At 36.7% G+C, this 20854-nt stretch overlaps 1 protein-coding gene across 3 annotated transcripts in view; it reads right to left on the bottom strand.

The window, feature by feature from the left end:
* Positions 1–20854, bottom strand: part of Eea1 (early endosome antigen 1) — a 94850-nt gene that overhangs the window by 49635 nt on the left and 24361 nt on the right. For 2 of the 3 annotated variants that reach the window (XM_031350371.1, XM_031350373.1), the window contains exons 2-7: positions 16142–16234; positions 11117–11242; positions 4319–4446; positions 3650–3704; positions 3494–3559; positions 625–664 (exon numbers count right to left, since the gene is read on the bottom strand). In XM_031350371.1, coding sequence (XP_031206231.1) covers positions 625–664; positions 3494–3559; positions 3650–3704; positions 4319–4446; positions 11117–11242; positions 16142–16234 — 508 coding nt within the window. The remainder of the gene's footprint in view (positions 1–624; positions 665–3493; positions 3560–3649; positions 3705–4318; positions 4447–11116; positions 11243–16141; positions 16235–20854) is intronic. The other variant, XM_031350372.1, reaches the window with a different exon arrangement.

Here is a 20854-nt window from a genome sequence, read left to right as displayed (position 1 = left end):
TAAATAAATAAAAGATTAAAAAAATTAAGATCGAACTTAACAGCTAAGGTTAGATTTGAACTTGTGATTCTCCTTTTGCAGCCTCCTGCATGCTAGTATTACAGACATATACTATCGTACCCATTTTAAAATGTATTATCTCGTTCAGAAACATTATAAAGTGAATTTAGAAATAACTAATAACAATTAAAACACGTTAATTAAAATGTGCAGTCATGAACTATTGCTTCATTCTGAGAGAAATCCCTTAAAATACAACCTCTAATCTAAGTCTAATCCAGACTACTCACTGATCATCCACCCATTTAACAGCAGCTACAGACGCTAGTCTCATCATTTACTCCAAGAGGTACAGACAGATCATTCCCTAATATAGACTGAACTTCTTTAAGCTATCATATTGTGGTAACATTCCAGAGGTTTATTCACAACTTTAGAATATAATTAACTAGATAGCTGACTAAATTGTGACACAGGCAACTATCTAAATAGAACACACAAACAATATTTTTAGCATTTTATAAACATTATGTATAAACATAAACAAAATTCCTTGATCAGATATTAAATTTTGAAAAGAATGAGAAAAAAGAAAAATGAAAACAAAAATCTGTTTTTAATTACCTGCTAATGAGTCAGTCACCAATCCATCAGATTTAGCCTCCTTAATTAAAAGAGAACACATAAATAAATGTGGTAAAAAGAGAAGAAAACACTATACAATTGCTGTCAAGTTAAGTAACAGGATTTGGGTAAAGATCAGAAACCGATGGTTCTCCTACTTTCAGACCTGTAAGGTATCACTAGATGGCTAGCATAATTACACTGCAGTTTGCCAGTCCAAGAACTTTCCAATGTTTGTATAAACCTCATAGTGTCATGCAACAGGTGACATCCACTTGAATTCCATAGATTCAGCAATAATATACTAATAGTACTTCCCCCATCTCCAGAGTGCAACACCAGCTCTTATCTCACTCCGTGTACAGGCTCCAGCTCTTATCTCACTCCGTGTACAGGCTCCAGCTCTTATCTCACTCCGTGTACAGGCTCCAGCTCTTATCTCACTCCGTGTACAGGCTCCAGCTCTTACCTCACCCTGTGTACAGGCTCCAGCTCTTATCTCACTCCGTGTACAGGCTCTAGCTCTTATCTCACTCCGTGTACAGGCTCCAGCTCTTATCTCACTCCGTGTGCAGGCTCCAGCTCTTACCTCACCCTGTGTACAGACTCCTGGCGCTAACTGCTACACTGCAAGTACACAAGCCTAATGTCCCGAGAGACCTAGACACAGCATGCAGCAGTCATTTGTCTATCTCTCCAAGACCATTAGCTCAAGCTGTGTCAGGGTCACACTTCTTTAGCCTTACCTATTAAATCTTGCCCACCACCACCTATCACTCTATCAGTAAGTGATCCTTGTTATACAGCTCTCTCTGGAAAGCATCACTCTCAAGAAACCACTTATAAAGGTACACCTTAAATTTTAATGAGACTTTGCTTAGCATGAGAGACTGATTCTACTACAGTTGAGAAATTATTAATGAACTTTAATAACTGTGGCATTTACTAAGTTGTTTATGTAACTCATCTATTGAGTGTATTCTCTGTGAAATTTGTTCACTGTATTCTCTCCTTTAAGCACTAAGAATTTAAAAAGGAAATAAGTAGCAATAAATATGTGACCTAAGAGATCATTACACTGATCATATCCTTACTATATGCATAAAAACACCTAGACTGTGCAGTCCATGATGACAATTAATAAGGGTACTGTGTAAAGGTGGGAGCAGTACCTGGTTAGACACTGGAACACAGGACAGTAGTAAAGTACTTGCCTAGTATACAGGGCCCTGAGTTCGAACCACAGCACTTCAAACTTTTTCATTAATTAAAGATAATTTTTTAAATTAACAATCATCAATTGGCTCAAAAAGATAAATAAAGGGCTGGCAAGATGGCTCAGTGGGTAAATGTACTTGTCACTAAGACCTGAACTCACCTCCCAGGCCAAGGAAAGAAATCTACTCTCACAAGCTGTTGACTGACTTCTATAGGCAAGAAGGTACCCACGTATATATACACACACATACACACAAGCACAAACATAATCATACATGTACATGTATGTGCAATAAATAAATGAAAAACACAGACATACTTTAACCCATAAAACACCAGGCATGCCTTTAATCTCAGCAGAGGCAGAAGCAGGTAGACCTCTGAGAGTTTGAGGTTAGCTTGGTCTACATAGTAAGTTCCAGGGCAGTCAGGGCTACATAGAGAGACCTTGTCTCATGAAAAAATAAAATAAAATAAAGAGGAGGATGAGGAGGAGAAAACTACCACCACCACCACCATATATCCTTTAGGGTTAAAGTCATCCAGGCACTGGGAAAAAATTAGTAACTTTTTTCCATATTTTAGTATTTTAAAGAGTTAAGTCCATGTCAATGAATAAAGGATTTCCCAATAAACCAGATTTTTAAAAAATTCACAACACACTGGATTTAGACATATTGACTGCAATAATAATATTTAAAATGTATTTGTTTCTAAACAGAAATTTACTGCAAACACAAGTTATAACTTACACTATAGAGAATTTATTTATGAAATATAACACACTGGCACATGCCTATAATCCGGGTCTTGAAGGGCATTTTCCAGAAGGCCTTGTTATTACAAGAAACAACAATCCCATTGTTACTGCCCTTAAAGATTGTTCAATGAGATGAGATGTGGAAGTAGAGGTCTGTATTTTGTGTTGAGCCTCAATTTTTTAAGCCATTTAAGTATACTATAGTCAGAAAAATAAAATAACATAAGCTTGATGTTTTAAAAACTGGTAATTGATTCTCTTTTAAAGCAATGTATATAGATGATAGATGATAGATAGATAGATAGATAGATAGATAGATAGATAGATAGATAGACAGACAGACAGACAGACAGACAGACAGATAGATAGTAGCCTGATTTTTAATTGTGTATGTGCACGAGCACATGCACAGGAGGCTAGAAGAGAGCATTAGATCCCCTGGAACTAGAGTTACAGGCATCTATGAGCTGCCTGATGTGGATGCAGGGGATTGGCCCTGGGTCTTCTTCAAATGCAGAAAGTACACGTAATTACTGAGCCACGTCTCCAGCCCCTTCACCCCTTTTTGAGACAAGGTCTTGCTATGTAGCCTATCTGTCTTTGAACTCATATTTTCTGGCTTCTGCCTTCCCAGTGCTGGAATTACAGACAAACTATCGCACCTGACATAGCAAGTTCTTAATGAAACATGTTTAAGAAGCTTTATTTTTGCTTCCCATATTTGTTTCCAAATTCATTAGAATTATACAGACTATTTAATAGACTATTACACAACAAATAAATTATGAAGATATTTATATCAAGCCCCTTACAAAAGAGTATAATGCTTAAGTTTCAACAATAAAAATAAACAACTAATAAACATGCTTCAAGAATTTAAAGTGCAGTTACTTGTTGCTGTAGCCCTTGATATTTTTCCAATTCTTTCTTTAATTCTTCTGAGTACCATTTTTCTTCCTGATAAGAAAGATTTTAATTAGTAAATTTAAAAACAGTTTTTAATATGAAACGCTGAAAATAAACAAACATTAGTATGTTTACGCTTACTTTAAGTGAGGCCTGTAGGTCTTGGACCTCTTGTCTGAGTAGTGTTATGTCATCTCTGAAGATGAGGAGAGAGGAAAGGTCTTTAATTTACGAGCTTAGCAAGTGATAAACAGTAACTATTAATGCTATAGCTTTCTCAATTATCTTAAAAACACTGAATGCTTTCTGTATAAAAGCCTTTAGAAAAATAATTTCAATCTTAAAAGCACATGGTTTACAAACAAAAACAATTCTCAAGCAAGTAATCAGACAACTACCAAGTGCCTCAAGAAGAAACAGTATTTTCTATTAATTTAACAACAATAATCATGAATGCCTTCCTAACACAGTTAGTATAAAATCTAGCGCTGCCAGCAGAACTATAAAATGTGCATAATCTGCCCCTGCCTGGTCACTCTCCCTTCATTCGCTTGGCTGTATAACACTGGTTTGTTTCTGTTCCTCGGATGTGATATGGTAAACCTTCTCCATTCTGAGTCTCACCTAAGACTCAGACCCACAAGAAGGTAAGCAGACAATCTAGGGAGGAAAACCATGCTAAATGAGGGTACATTTAAAGTAAGTAGTATGAAAACATTACAATTTTCAGAAAGTAATTAATGTTGACATAGCAATTATATCACATGTGCATTCCATGACGATATTCCATTTCAAACTAGCATACTGTACCGTGTCAAAGCAAGAGTGGCCTCTCCACCATGACCTGAATCATTACCAGCATCATGAACTGCCTGATAGTGTTTGAAAAGCTCATCAGCAGAGCCAAGAGATTTCATACACTGGGGACATATGAAACCCTATAAAAAAGGGAACAAAAAAGTTTTAAAACTATTTAATTTTGAAGAACACTCAGCATTTCTGAAATATGGCCAAATTTCATATTCATACCATAATGACATTAAATAAACTATAATTTATAATAATAAGCCACAATTCTAATATCAAGCAAAGTATTTATTTCACTACCAATTCTTCTTAAAGTATACAAAACATAAAGAAAACACAGCTATCTTTTAAGCTGTACCAAATTAATGACTAAAGAAATGAATGAGACATTAGTTTGTGGTTTTTTTTCTTTCTTTTGTGAGACAGGGTCTCACTATGTAGCCTTGGATGTCTAAGAACTCACTATGTAAATCAGGATGACCCTGAACTCACAGAGCTCCACTTGCCTCTGCCTTCTGAGTACTGGAATTAAAGTGCCATGACACCTAGCTATTCTAGATTAGTTGAAAACATTTTCCATCACAATCTTCCTCTCTGTATGTATCCCCATTAAAGTAACAATTGTTCTAATCTATTTCATAGGAATATTTTTAAAAAGGTAAAATGTTGTCAGCAAAGGAAAAATTCAAGACCATAAGTGTCTCACACAAAGCTCTATTACTGAAGTGTTGTAATCAGAAAATATCTAGCTGAGTGATGGTGCACACCTATAATTTTAGCAATCCAGAAATAGAGGCAAAGGGACCAGAAGTTTAAAGTCATCCCAACTACATAGTAAGTTTAAGACCAATGTTGGATACATGAAACCCTGCTTCAAAATAAATAGACAAACAAATAATTGGTTTATTATGGCTAATATAATAAAAGCCCTAAGCTAATGAAAAGCCTAATAAAACATAACATTTTTAATAGGGTTATTAGTTTCTCTAGAGTCTAACTTCTTGAGTTCTTTGTATATATTGTATATATTGGATATTAGCCCTCTATTGGATGTAAGATTGGTAAAGATCTTTTCCCAATCTGTTGGTTACTGTTTTGTCCTATTGACAGCATCCTTTGCCTTACAAAAGCTTTGCAATTTTATGAGATCCTTTTTGTCAATAGTTGATCTTAGAGCCTGAGCCACTGGTGTTCTGTTCAGGAAATTTTCCTCTGTGCTGATGTGCTCGGGGCTCTTCCCCACTTTCTTTTCTATGTTTCACTGTATCTATCAGAGATAGAAAGAGCAATTCTCAAATTCATCTTGAATAACAAAAATACCAGGACTGCAAAAGGTATTTAAGCCCTGACTTACCCTGAATAAAACACATGCATTCACATCCACCATAAAAATAATGCAGTTTGGACAAGCAATAACCATCTCCTTCACTTGGAACCAAACTGGATTCCTCCCAGTCCCAGGCTTAGCCATCCCCTTCCAACATGGTGCATAGGAACACCACTCTCAACTCCTTACAGTCTCCAGTTGTGTTTGGATACACAGGAGACCAAGAACCACAGCATCCATCCCAGATCTCACAGGCTGGGACTTCTATTACAGACTGTGTTCCGTCTCCCGAGTAACTTGCCGGCAGCACTCTGGCACCCAAGCAGTGAGGTAGACATGCAACTGTCCCAATATGCTCTCCTTCACCCTTCTGCCACATTTGTTCCCTAGAATATAGTAATGCAAGTGGGTTCAGCTACCATTTACATGCTAATCCAAATAGCAAACCAACATTATGCAAGGCAGTTCTGGTTCTATACATGCAGGGACATATATCCCTACCTACATCCCATAGGCATTTCACAAACAGTAAATCCAAGCCTTGACTTGTTTCCCAAACTTCGTTTCATTAACTTTCACCCTTCAACATGAACTATAAACTTAAGAATTATGAATGACTCTTCTACCTCACTGATAATTAAGACAGCACACTTAAGCATTCCTCCCTTCTGTTTTCCTCCCACCTTCCCTGCACTTTCTCTTGTTCAGTTAATATCTACTATACTGATGAACATAGTAATATTCCAAACAGTGTTCCTATATCTAACCTACTTTCTTCTAACTAATGGATGTTCACACAGCTGCCAGAAATGTCTTCCTAAAACAGACTCTTCAATATTTTTTACCAATCTTTATCATCCACATGACACACAAGTTCTTCATGGCCATTCTGCTAATGACCCATACAAATCTGATGTCCAAACCCCTCTAAATCTATCCCACATACTTCAACAATAGTAGCACTCCTGTGTCCCTGTGCCTTTACATAGCTGCTTTATGTCCTGCAACAACACCACTAACTTGTCAACTTCTTTGACTCTAACAATAGATTAGATATGTTTACGTCTATTCTCCCATATGGGCAATGTGGTTCTTTCATCATACATGTGTGTGTGTGAGAGAGAGTGTGTGTGTGTGTACAGAGAAAGAGAAAGAGAGAGAGAGAGAGAAAGAGAGAGAAGGAGGGAGGGAAGGAGGGAGGGAAGGAGGGAGGGAGGGAGGAGTGGAGGGAGGGAAGGAGGGAGGGAAGGAGGGAGGCAGGCAGGCAGGCAGGCAGGCAGGCAGGCAGGCAGACAAAGAGATTACAAGGACTTAGTAGCCTAAACTGGGTTTGAACTCACAATTTTCCTGTGTCTGCCTCTCAAGTACTGGGATAATAGGTATGTGCTATCATACTTGACTAGGTGATACGTTGTTTTTACATTAACACCCAAGGAAAAGAATAGAAGTTTTTAAAATCTTTTTAGTTTTTACATGTTCAGAGATTATTATTTTACTCATTTTGTTTTTGGAAGCTTTTATTATTTGCAAGCTATTAATGGCCTACTGTTTAACCAATTTCTTTATTGCCAATATTAATTATACTTTAATAAATAAATATACGGTATAGGATTTCATCATCTCATTCATATATATGTGTGTGTATATATAAATATATAGAGAATTATATATATATGCATATATATATGTGTGTATATATATATATAGAGAGAGAGAGAAAGATCTTATATAATACATGGCAAAACCTTAGCTCACTTGATAGACAAATACTGCCAGATAATTCTATAAAGTAGATTCATAGAAAGACCTATATTAACAGAAGCAATATCAAGTCATCACACATAATAAAAAATATATATAAATATCACATGTATATCTCATCTCTATCTTACTGAAGCTTCATCTAGTATGTATTAATATATTCACGTAAATATTGTATTGCAGGATATTTGATCACACCATGAACCCTGAGACTGTGTTGTTTACTAGAATAACTGTTTCTAGTTGTGATGTGTCTCAGCCTTAGCATGCACCTTTAATCCAAGAGCTTTCTGCTTTAATGTTGTAAACAGGATTAAATAAAGTCAACCATAGGTCAAGAGGAGGAACAAGCAACCAGTTCACAGGAGTGAACATAGGCTTATTAAGAAAAAAACAGAGCAAGTAAGAGGGAGTCAGGAGGATGGATAGAGAGACATACAGGAAGTAGAAGGGAAGGACATTCAGTTTGGAGGAGGTTCTTTGAGCCTGTGTGAGAGAGGGGCATAGCTGCTGGGATGTGGGCTGGGAGGAGGGAGGTCAGCTGGGTGCCTTCTCTGCCTCTCTGAGCTAACCAGCTTTTATCCCAGCATCTGGATCCTGAGTCTTCATTGGTAAAATTTAACAATTGAAATTTTGTTAAAAAAAAAAAAAGACAATAATATTGCTCATATGAGATCAGGTTCTTAAAAGTGAATGAGTGTTCCCTGACAGAAATAAAAGACAGGCCCTCTGAGGAAATGCAGATGCACTAACAAAGATGTAGGAAGGGCTATGGACAGAAGCATACTCGTCAAGGAAGCAGGGTAAATACTTTTTAGTGTATTCTAGTGAAGGGTGGAGGGTTCAGCAGGTGAATAAAGGCTGTGATCCCATGAAACTACTGAAATGAATAAAAATTTAAAGTAGTAGTACGAGTGTACTTTTTCTGGACACTGAATTAACACTATTAGTAGCCAAATGGCATGGATGAAGAACACTCATCTAGCATGTGCAGAACACTTGGCTCAATCCCTTGCATCATACACAGACACACACAGAGACAGAGAAAGACAGAATAAGAATGAAAATGAATAATGCAATTAGACTCCAAATGTATTTAGGTTTTTAGTTTTGAACTCTAAAAGAACCTTTTATGATAATGTAGCTGGGATTACGCTTTCTTTAAAACTACCTGTTACCTACTACCATATTTCACACTGGTTCTACTTTATGCTTAAGTAAGCATGCTTATAACCTGTCCAATAACTGTTATATGACACTAGCTTACATGCATGTGGTATAAAATAGCACATGAATAACAATAATATTTAGCCTATCATTTCCTATTTGTATCATAACTTCCACCATTAGCTACTAAGAAAATTACAGTGTTCCTTGAAAACTTAGATTCCAATTACATTATTTAAGTTTTTTTGTTGCTTTGTGTTATTGCTGAGGCAAATTCTCACACTGTAGCTCAGGCTGGCATTAAACTCACAGTCAGCATCCTGAATGCTACAATTACATGTGTAAACCACAGATGTTTGACTGTTGCCTTTAATTACGAGTTGTGATGCTACATACTATGAGGACCAGGAGAGTAATGACAACCCTGAAACATGCCACCATGCACCTAAAACTTCTACATTCCAGGTTAGTACCTCAGAAAAAAAAACTGGCCCATTCCTAAGAGAAAACCTTACAAGTAATACTTCAAATGCATCAATTTTCCCTGTGATTTTATCTTGAATATTTAAATAAAACTTAAATTTTGGCATAGCTGCAAGAAAAACAAATCTTTGTAAATATATTTGCCCACTTTCTTAACTCGCATTAAATCTCTGCATGACGATTTACCAGCATAGGCACAAGTCAACTAGTATCTTCCGCTCTTAATTCTAGCAAGATTCTTTAATACCTGCAACTGACTTTTTTACCTTGTTTTATATTTCAAAAGTCATTTCTAAAAATTATTAGTGTAGATATAGGTAGAAATAAAGTAATAAAAAGTTATTAAAACTACATATCCACTTTAAAATATAATTAGCTTCTACTAATCACCCGTGAATGAACCAAATGAACCTCTTAGCTCACAGAGTTTGATATTAAATCTAAATACAAGTGACTATTTTTTTCTAATATACACTCAAGGCACCAACGTTGCTAGACAGATAAATATTCATTAGCAAAAATGTGTTAAAAATAGACAACTATATCTTTCTAAATTTGTCAACAAATTTCAAAAACTTGTTTATTTAAGGTTAAAAGCAATAAATTCTTTGCTCAAGGGTTGTTATCCACAATCCTTTCTTGAGTCCAGTGCATCTAAGACTTACCCTGACTTAAGGTATTTATGGAACCAAGGGTCCTTTAGTCGTACACAAAACTCTTATGTGGCAAGTGCCTACGACTGTCACTCTCATTTAAATACAAAGAAGAAAAACTGACTCATCTACTGGACAACTAAAAACATACTAAACACAACTTTAAGACCTTTTTGCCTCCATCTTTGTTTGCCCTGCTTCAATTGGCTTAGCCAGTGCCATACTACAGCACAATCTAGCTATTCTTGTTAGATTACCCCACCTGAATCAGCCATCTGTCCACTACACAGATACATCTATCACAGAGACTTCCTGGTGTGCCTGTTTCATCTTCTCTCTCCTTTACAACTTAAACATCTGCTCTATACATCATAAACACATCAAGTGAGTTTACTGGGCTATTTTCTTATGTATGACTGCATCATAGAAAAAATAGTCTACTTTTAGCATCTTATAGCACCAAGTTTCATTCTTTTATGATATTTTTAAAGGAACTAAAAAAGTTAGAATTTTTTGCTTTAATAAAAGCAAATTTTAAAAAGAAATACATTACAAAATCATTGGGAAATTTTTTTCCAGTGTAAAAATCATTTCCCCTAATATTCTGCTCACACAGCCTTAGATATGCACCAGCACACCCTGTAGAGCAACAGTTCTCAACTGTGGGTCACAACCCTTTGAGAGTCAAAAGACTCTTTCACAGGGGTCACCTAAGACAATCAGAAAACACAGATATTTACATTAAGATTCATAATTGTTAGCAGAATTATAGCTATGAAGTAGCAATGAAATAATCTTATGGTGGGGTCACATCCTGAGGAACTAACTGTGTTAAAGAGTGGCAACAATGAGAAGGTTGAGAAGCACTACTCTAGAAACAGGATTCACAGTCCACAATGGGTGATGATGTGCATTCATCACCTCCAGTAGATCTAGAGAGCAAAACAAAGATGGAAACAGTCTTAGATTCAGGTTCTACCACTGTTAAGATACAAAACCCTTGTATGCAAGAATCGTTTTCACGTGCTTGCTTTGGCAGCACATATACTAAAAAGAATTGTTTTCACATGAATGCTTTAATAATTCATTAATAAGGCATAAATAATAGATAATCCTACAAATATTGAAATACCACTTTATATTTCAAATTTCATGGCAAAATGTATGTAAACATATTAAAGCATTTATATTTATTTACAAATTCACAAAAAGATAGCTGGAAACAATTGGAGAAACCAAGCAGACTACCCAAGAGCCTTTTTCTTTATTGATTCTTCCCTTAAGCATGCATAATTAAAGCAATCCATATTCCCTTCCAGCATAAAAGGGAACCAACACCAAGACAGGGAAAACAAAGCTATTTTGAGCAACCCATAACCAAGCTGCCAAAACAAAATAGAATGGACCCACAGTCACACTGGAGTCACTAAGAAGTTCCTGTCCTCTTGTCCCCTGTTCAGTGTGCACTTCCTGGTAATGTTCCGACAAGTCAATAGCAGTTACACAGTTTTTCATACACAATGGGCAGATGAAACCCTGTGAAATAACAACTTTTAGTTTTTAGTTTGTTTTAATAAAACAAAACATGAGCATGCAAACATTTATAGGAAGAAATTAACCAATCTCTTTTTGGTATGGGTCAGGGAAATGTCATGGTATATCTGAAAATGGTGAAAGGTATATGTAGCAGTGAGTTTTTGCTATACCGGTTCCCAGCAGATCACAGACATACACATCCCCAGGAGAACTCTTTGGATCCGCAAATTAAAGACACATATACATTAGCTTATTTTTAAGATGTCTTGGCTACCTCAAATGCTAGGCACTCCTAAACCTCCCCAGCTATCCCAGGCCCAATCTGGAAAGTGGCCAGTCACCACTGACCCAAAGTCTCACATGGCTGGTTGGCTTTATTTCCTGCCACTCCAGCATCCCATCTTTCTAGCCCAAGTCAATTGCCCCAAGAATGGTAAGTCTCTTCCATTCCCATTCCTCTCTGCATCCTTGCCAATGCAACTCTAAGGGTCTTGCCTTGTGTGCAGCCAATGGCATCTTTAATGATCAATCAAAAACCAACTGGGGACAAGGACCTTTAGTGTTTGGACAAGCAGATTCCCAATTGAATCAAAGCATTAGAACCAATCTCCAACAGGTATATCTTAAGCAGAACTACATAATATATTTTCTTTGGTTTACTTGTTTGCATGGTAGCCAGCCTGCTTTGGCTCAAATACTCTTTTTATACCTTTTAAATTATTTTTTATTTATGGTACTTTGTTCATAGTTATCTAGTACCCTGTACTGGGAAGTTAGGTTTTAGAATAAAAAATTTCTGACAGGTAAGACAGATAACCTTTATGTGATATTATATTCTCAACAAACAAACTGTGTTAATAAAATCAATTTTTAGTTTTTACTATGTTCCACTCAGTAAAGATCACTCTTCCCATATCTGCAATCCCCAATACATGATGCTTCTTTCTGATCCTCTGGCTACCATAGGCTCATAGGTTTGAATGCCTGGCCATCAGGGAATGACACTACTTGAGAAGGATTAGAATGATTAAGAGGTGTGGCCTTGTTGAAGGAAGTGTACCTGACATTAGTGGTGAGCTGGGAGATTTCAAAAGCCCATGCCAGGCCCATCACCTGATATGTGTCTTTGCCTACATATCAGATTGCAGCTCTCAGCTACTGTTCCAGTGCCTGCCTGCCTGCATGCTGCCATGGCCACTGCCATGATGATACTGGACTGTAACTCTGAAACTTCTAAGAGTTGCCTTGATCATGATACTTCTTCACAACAATAGGAAAGTAACTAAGACAAAAAAACCTGTCTAAAAATGTCTACATTTTAAAATGTAGGTTATTAAACTGATTTGTGGCTTGAAATCATGTCAGATAAGAACAATGAAAGGATAAGATCATAAAGGAGCTGAGAATATGATGGACAAAGTAAATAAAACACAACAGTAGGAATAAAGGTTTAGAACTTAGGTTTTTGTAAAAATAAATGTAGACTTGGATCCCTGAGACCTGATCTAAGTCATAGTTACTGCGGGCAAGACTGAGGGGGTATGTCTTGTCCTTGGTACCTTCCTGTTTCTCTGTCTCTGTCTCTTATTCTAAATGCCATGAAGTAATCAGCTTTCCTGAGTAATGTCCTCCATGACACAATGTTATATCTCATACAAGCCCCAATAAAGGAGCTAAGCAATCATGGACTGAGACCACTAAAACATAAGCCAAAATGAATCCTTCTTCCTGTGGTGGTTTGAACAAGAATGGCTCCCATAGGCTCATATATTTGGTCATCAGGGAATAGCAGTACTTGAGAGAAATTAGGAGGTGTGGCATTGTTAGAGTAGATGTGGTCTTGTTGAAGGAAGTAGGTCAGTAGGAGTGGGCTTTGGGTTTTCAAGGGCCAAAGCCAGGCCAGTGTTTCTATCTTATTGCTGCCTGTGGATCTGGATATAGAATGCTCAGCTACCATGTCTGCCTGTATACCATCATGCTCCCGGCAATGAGGATAATGAACTAAAAAGCTGAAACTATAAGGAAGCCCCAATTAAAGGCAATATAACACTAAGACATGCCTCCTTTGTTAATATCAAGTTGTGAAAAGCTGTCTAACACAACATGTAAAACACACAAATTACCCAGTAAAAGGAGTCATTCAGTGAGCCTTTCTAGTATCACCACTTATTCTGTGTGTGACTCTCTCTCTCTTCCCGTGTGTGTGTGTGTGTGTGTGTGTGTGTGTGTGTGTGAGAGAGAGAGAGAGAGAGAGAGAGAGAGAGAGAGACAAAAAGAGGAGGGCACGAATGTAATGTCAGAGGGTGCATGTGTGGTACAAGTGTGGGTGGTCCACATACATATATATGTAAGCGCATGTGGAAGTCAGAAGAGAACCTTAGATGTCATTTCTTAGGCTCTGCCTATCTTTTTGGGTTTTGTTTTGTTTGAGACAAGGTCTCTCACTAACCTGGAAGGCACCATGCAGACTCAGAAAATGCTGTCTGTCCAGCATATTCCAGGGATCTCTCTCTACCTCTCTAATGTTGGAATTATAAGCACACATCACAACCCTTTCACTTAACCCTCTGGTAATGGAACTCAGATCATCATCCTTATAAGTACTTTACCAGCTGAGCTATCTCTCCATACTCCATTATTCCTTTATGTCCCTTACAAGGAAATTTTCCAGGGAGCAAAAACAAGGAAGACAAATTCACCTTTAACTGGTCAAAGAGTTGTCTTTCAGATAGTCACATCCCAAGTATAAGAACTACAGAACAGCACTTCTTTAAAAGGTGACTCTTGTTACTTCTGCTTTCTTTTGGCCACTAAAGGCTTAGAGTATGTTTTACTCTAGCCTTGACTGTTATGGTAATGTCCACACCCAGTCACCAAATCATTCATTAAAACAGATTTACTATATGATTACTCTGCTCTAGCAATTGGATGTGGTGCTGAAAACAATATGGAAAAGGTAAACTCCCCTTTCTCGAGAAGCTTACAGTCTTACCAAGAAAATTATATTACACTTCACAAAACCAGAAAATTCTACTAGACCTACATTCAGAACACCCCTCTACTCAGTCTCAGCCCCTGATGCCAGCTACCATCATGCTGCAGCCAATGGCCTCTATGCACCCACTCTTACCCCACTTAGTATATTTTCAACACAGCAGCTACAGAGTATTCAATGGTAGGCATGTTATCCTAACATTTCCCTGCTCAAGGTTTTCCATGGGCTTCTCTACCTCACAGAGAGTTAAGCACTGAGTGTATACCATCTCAGAGGCCTGAAGGAGGTGGGTCTGATTACCTCGTTGAGCCAATCTGTAAACACTCAATATTCTAGAGCTGCACTAGCCTCCTAGCTTGTTTTCACCATGCCAGACAAGCACTTAGCTCAAAGATTTCCAGTGTTCTACATCACTTGCCTCAGAAATTGCCTTGGCTCATTTCTTCACCTTCTTCAGTTCTAAGATAGGCCACCATCATCCTTTCCACTGGAAAAAAAATCTTTGGTGATAAGTACTATCTTAGTTAGGGTTTCATTGTTGTGAAGAGACACCATGACCAAGGCAACTTTTATAAAAACCAACATTTAGTTAGGGCTGGCTTACAGTTTCAGAAGTTTAGTCCATTATCATCATGGTGGGAAGTAAGCAGTGTCCAGGCAGACATGGGGCTGGAAAAGAAGCTGAGAATTCTAGATCTTGATCCAAAGGAACTAGGAAGAAACTCTTCCACATAGGGCAAAGCTTAAGCATAGGACCTCAAAGCCCACCACACTTTCTCCAGCAAAGCCACACCTACCTACCACAAGGCCACAGCTCCTACCAGTGCCACCTCCCACGGGCCAAACATACTCAAACTACCACAAATACCTAAAACTACAGCTACAGAGAAGATGTGCTACTCCCTCTTTCCTGCTGATTTTTCTCAGCAACACCCATATCTATCCTGGTACATTTTGAGAATGTTTTGTTTTTGACTGCTTACATAACAAACACAAGGCCAGCCAGGGGCAGAGAGTCAGATTTATCTCCAACAAAAGTGAATCAGTATCATGAACATAGGCAAGCATCCTCAAAAAAATTAACGAGTAAAGTCTAACAATATATTAAAATAGTGGTAACAACACATCATTAACAAGTGAATTTGCCCTGAGAATACAAAGGTATAACAATATTATTTAAGTGCATGTAATTTATCGCAGAACACAGGAGAAAAGTCATATCAACATGTCAATGCATGTAGAAAAAGTATTCTGCAATGGCAAGATCCATTCATGGGGGGAGGGGTAGGGAGCAGGAAGGGAGCTGACAGCAAGGCACTGCTGTGCACTGCTGTGGCAGTTAGTAGAACTGTGGACAGCAGGCACCTAGCTTTGTTCCTGGGCTTGGAAGGTTATCCTAACATTTAAGGGTTTTACCACTGAGTGGCATAGACATAGGTTTTCTTTATGTCTTCTTTTTTTTTTTATAATGAACAAATACTTCTTAAAAATAAAAGAATACAGCTTAAAAGGCTTTGTAAATTGAAAATTTAAGCTTATTTACATGTCTACTATTTAACAAATCATAAGTAAAATCAGAAAATACCAGAAAAATGTGACACATAATACTTAATTAAAAGTTTATAACATTACATACATACACAAAAGATTAAAATATTCTTCATTAAATTGAGATGATGACATAAAAGAAAAACTGGTAGTATTAATTTTCAGTCTTAATATATAGTTTTTCAATCTTACAACCAAATACTGGTATGCTTTTATAAAGTTAACTCAAAAATCAAATTGTAATAATCCAATTTATGAGAATTTTCCCTATGAACATAATTTGTTTCCAAACATTACTATATTTGCTAATTTCCATTAAACAACAGTGAATTTTATTCTCTATTAAATTTTCATACCTCTGAAGAACTTTCATTATTGATATCCACCGTATTAACAGAAGTTGCTGATGAATCTAAGTCAGAACCTTGAGAGCCAGCTCTCCCAGGAGTCTAAAACAGAGAGGGAAGAAAAATCAAAGTTAATATGTTATATTAATACAATGTTCTGATATACTCATAAGTTGTACAACAACATAAACAATGTCACACAAGAAAAGTGTCTTCATAATAGCCAGTAGTACCAACAGTGACCCTTATGGAACACTGATGTTCATTCTGTACATATCAGGATCATAGTAAGCATTTTCAATTTTTATTCTTTTTAATAAAGCTTTTAAATATAATACTTTATACCCTTTAATCCACTTTCATGAAACATATTTAAATACAATGATAACTCTGAGACAGGTAAAACATTTTGTCGCTATAGAGAAAACATTTAAAGCAGCTAAGTGACTTGTTTATGATATAATGTTAACAGCCACTACCAAAATAACAACAACAACAAACCCAAGGAAATAAAGACACATAGAAACCAAAACAGACGCAGAACTAAAATGCTGATCTTCTGATTCCTCTTACACTGCTCTGTTTCCTGCATGAACTGGAAAGTACAGGAGTGGAGGAAAATCCGGCCCACATCATCTACCATTCCACTCCATTCATCTACCATTCAGGCCAATGGTTGTCAGTCTGCCTTTGACACGTGCTATGGTACCACCAAGCACACATTTCATAATTCCAGCAGCATTTATCCTCTAATGTTGTTATCTATTAATCCTACATATAAATGGACTTGAAATCTAGTAAAACACTTTAAAATGAGATTTGAAGCATAAGATCTACTTGATAATTGTCCTGCTATGTGTGTGTGTGTGTATATATATATATATATATATATACACATATGTATATGTATATATACATATGAATACATATAAATACATTTATGTACACACATTACATGTTCCCACTTTACCCTAGCCTGAAAGAAGGCACAGAGGTTAAAAAACCTACCAAATCCAAATGACTAATAAATAGAGGAAAAGGTTTTAACTGAAATCATGAGGTTCTGAATCACTGATCAATACTGCTTCTTTCTTAGAAACCTCTATGGAAATGTATAATTACCCAAGATTGAAAATAATAAACTACACATTTGTTTCAAAACACAAAAATACTTTTATATTTAAAAATATTATACTTAAAATAAGACAAACCAAATAGTCCATATTCCTTTTTATTTCCTTTCTTATATATTGTACATGATCAGTATATAGTTGATCTAAATACCAAATCAGAAGTGAACTCCTATCAATCTGAAAATTGAAAGACATAGTATAAGATAGCAGGTATAGTGGCACATACCTGAAATCACAGCACACAAGAGGCTGAGGCAGGATTACTACAATTTAAGATCATCTCGGTTACATTTTCAGATTCCCCCTCCATGTGTGTGCATGTGTGTATATATGTGTACACATATATATTCTTACTTTATAAATATGCTTATGCATTACAATTATATAAGACCTATATAAGAACATTGAAAAAAAATATTTCAAAATGTAAATAATGATTACTATAGCAAGACACAATTATAGGGTTTTAGGTTTTAGCTTTCATCAATTTTTGTTTTAGCTATTATTTCTCACAATTTTATTCATACTTACTTTTATATTTAAGAATATTTACACTTAAAATAAAACTAATCAGATAGTCCACATTCCTTTTTATCTCCTTATTTTTATTCTTCACACATTTATTTATAGTTTTTGCTCTTATATAAATTGGGACAAGCAGGAAATGACAACAGGTAATTAAAGTCACAAGGAAATTCCCACACTCTTCTTAAACACAGTCACTCAAAGTGGTACATAACATTAAATTTTTCTTCTCTATGCTGGGGAGAGATTAACCAAATATACCAGGATAACAGTGGGAAAGGAGAGCTAGAGAGATAGCTCAGCAGATAAGAGCACTTGCTACTTGCCCAGAAAACGCGGGTTCAGTTCCCAGCACCTACATGGTAGTTCTCAGCCATGTGTAACTCCATAGGCATTAAGCACACATGCAGTCCACATATATACATGTAGACATTCATACATATTAAATAAGTAGATATGATAAAAGTATATAGAAGTATATATAAAATAAGTATACATAAAATAAAACAATGAGGGAAGTGAATAGCTTGGATTTTAAAAAAAATACAAGATGAACATCCCAAGTGTTAAAATCTGCTATGTTCTAAAATCTTATACTTTTTGAGTACTAACATGCTACAAGTATGAAATTCACCAAGCTTAGTGGTACAAGCTTATAATTCCAGCAATGGGAAGGCTGAGGCAGTAGGGCGCTTAGGCTATATGAGATTCTATTTAAAGAGAAATTTAAAAAAATAGCAAGGAAAAAGTATAAAATTTCACAAGAACCATTCCACACACAAAATTGTTTAAAATAATATACAAAACTGCCCTCAGTTTAAAAGTATACTGTGTATATAAATTAACTATAAATTAATTCCATGCTTAGGCTTTGTTCTTCTCTCCAAGATACTTTATTTACATACAGGCAAATCTGAAACCTGAAACATTTTCAGTCCCAAGCATTTCCAAAAAGAGATATTCGCCCTGTACTTATCTTTGTTAGTATCCTCAGAAAGTATTTCAGGTTCTGTGACAGTCTGGCTAAGAGATGACAAGGAAGAAACATCATCTTGTGTATAATTATTGTTTTAACACAGAGAGCTGGAAGATACCAAGCCCAGTTCAGAAGAGCATCCTATTGGTGGCATAGAGGATGAAGCCAGCATTCTTTCCAATGGAGGGAATAGGAGTGGGCCATACAAGAAGAGTTGCTACTGTCCCCTGACACCTATCCAACCGATTGAGGAAAAACAGAATTTTGAAGAAAAAAAAAATGTTAAAGATGAAATATTTAAAAATTAATCTCTGGCCAAAGATAAAAGAGAATGAGAGGAGCTATATATAAGGTGTATCCATTTAGTTATTAGTACCAAAGACACACTATCCAAAATGATGACTATGTGTATTCCTTCCATCTCCCAATAAGCCAGGCAAACAGCAAATAAGATATACAGAAGGCAGGTAGGGAGCTGATTCCACTGCAAGATAGGGCAGTTAACAGCTCCAAGCCACTGTGCTTTCACTTTCTCCTTAGGCTTATTTCTCAGAATAAAAATAGCTATCTCTTTGACAAAATAACTCAGCTAGTAGAAACAATAACATACTGAAAAAACCTATAAAATTAAACAGAAAGGACACCTTTTCTACTCCATTTGAAATCTTCAGTTTCTTTCTGCCCACAGGGCTCAAGCAGGCTAGGTCTTAAAACTTTGCCCTCAGTGTGAAGGCTACCCTTTCTACTGGGAAATTACCCTGAGAAAGTCAGCTAAATATAGTTTTAGGGAATGACCAAAATAGAGTGGTGCTGATGACAATGATGTCACTTCAAAGAGGAGAGAGAGCCTAGGACTCTTGAAAGCCCACAGGACGCGATCTGATATTTCTGATGTATCACTATGACACTTCATCGTGATGCTCTGTACTCTGTCCTTGGACAAAAGTTGGGATCATCTTCCTGAGTAGAGAGTGGGGTCAGATTTTGAATCTATAGTCTTCATTCTGCAGACACAGTTAAGGCAGCACAGGAGTAGTGGGGAGAGGCTGGCTGTAGGTCTACACTCATTCTCTTCTTGCTTGTCTCCTTCTTCTTGTCTTTCTGAGATATCTGTGGTTTTTTGTCTGGACTGAGACACAGCAGGTTCTTCTGAAACCTCAGCCATATGACAGGTGATTTTCCAAATGGAAATGACGAGCTGGAGAGGTGGTTCAGCGGTTAAAAGCACTGACTGCTCTTCTGAAGGTCCTGAGTTCAAATCCCAGCAACCACATGGTGGCTCACAACCACCTGTATAGCTACAGTGTATTCATATATATAAAATAAATAAATCTAAAAAAAAAAAATGTAAAAAAAAAAAAAGTACTGCAAAGCTTTGCAAGGCAGTAGTGGAACATGCCTTTAATCCCAGCACTTGAGAGGCAGAGGCAGGAGGATTTCTGAGTTTGAGGCCAGCCTGGTCTACAGAGTGAGTTCCAGGACAGCCAGGGCTATACAGAGAAACCCTGTCTCGAAAAACCAAAAAAAAAAAAAATCCCTGAAGGGCAGCTGAGAACCTTCTGGATCCCAAATGGTTCTAATGATGATCCCAAACTTCTCTTCAGAGGATTGTTTTCCCATTGATAAAATTTACCCTCTATATCTTGAATACTTGATAATAGGTTCAAGTCTTCAGTAACAAATATTGGGAAAGAGATTTGTGATTCCTAATCTTTGTTACTAAGGGTTTTGTTTTGGGTTTGGGATTTTTGTTTTTATCTACTACACTAATATCAAACAGCTTTACAGAAACAGGAAATTTGGGGGGGGGGGTGTCAAAAGTGAAGCACTACCCAATGACATATCCCTTAATGATCATGAAAACAATGGTATATTGATCTAAGATTTCTTCTATTCTGGACTCATAAAAAGAGATATTTTTCAGAAGTAGAATCCTCAGATTGATCTTCTTGTGTGAGGGCTAAAGTTGTGCTTTACATCTAAATTACTGTGTTTAAGAGATCTATAAAACAAAAATGTCAGGGCTGGCGAGATGGCTCAGTGGGTAAGAGCACTGACTGCTCTTCCGAAGGTCCTGAGTTTGGATCC

The sequence above is a fragment of the Mastomys coucha genome, unplaced genomic scaffold (assembly GCF_008632895.1).
Source record: "Mastomys coucha isolate ucsf_1 unplaced genomic scaffold, UCSF_Mcou_1 pScaffold4, whole genome shotgun sequence".
Classification (NCBI taxonomy): Eukaryota; Metazoa; Chordata; class Mammalia; order Rodentia; family Muridae; genus Mastomys; species Mastomys coucha.
This window is presented reverse-complemented; position numbering and strand designations above follow the sequence as displayed.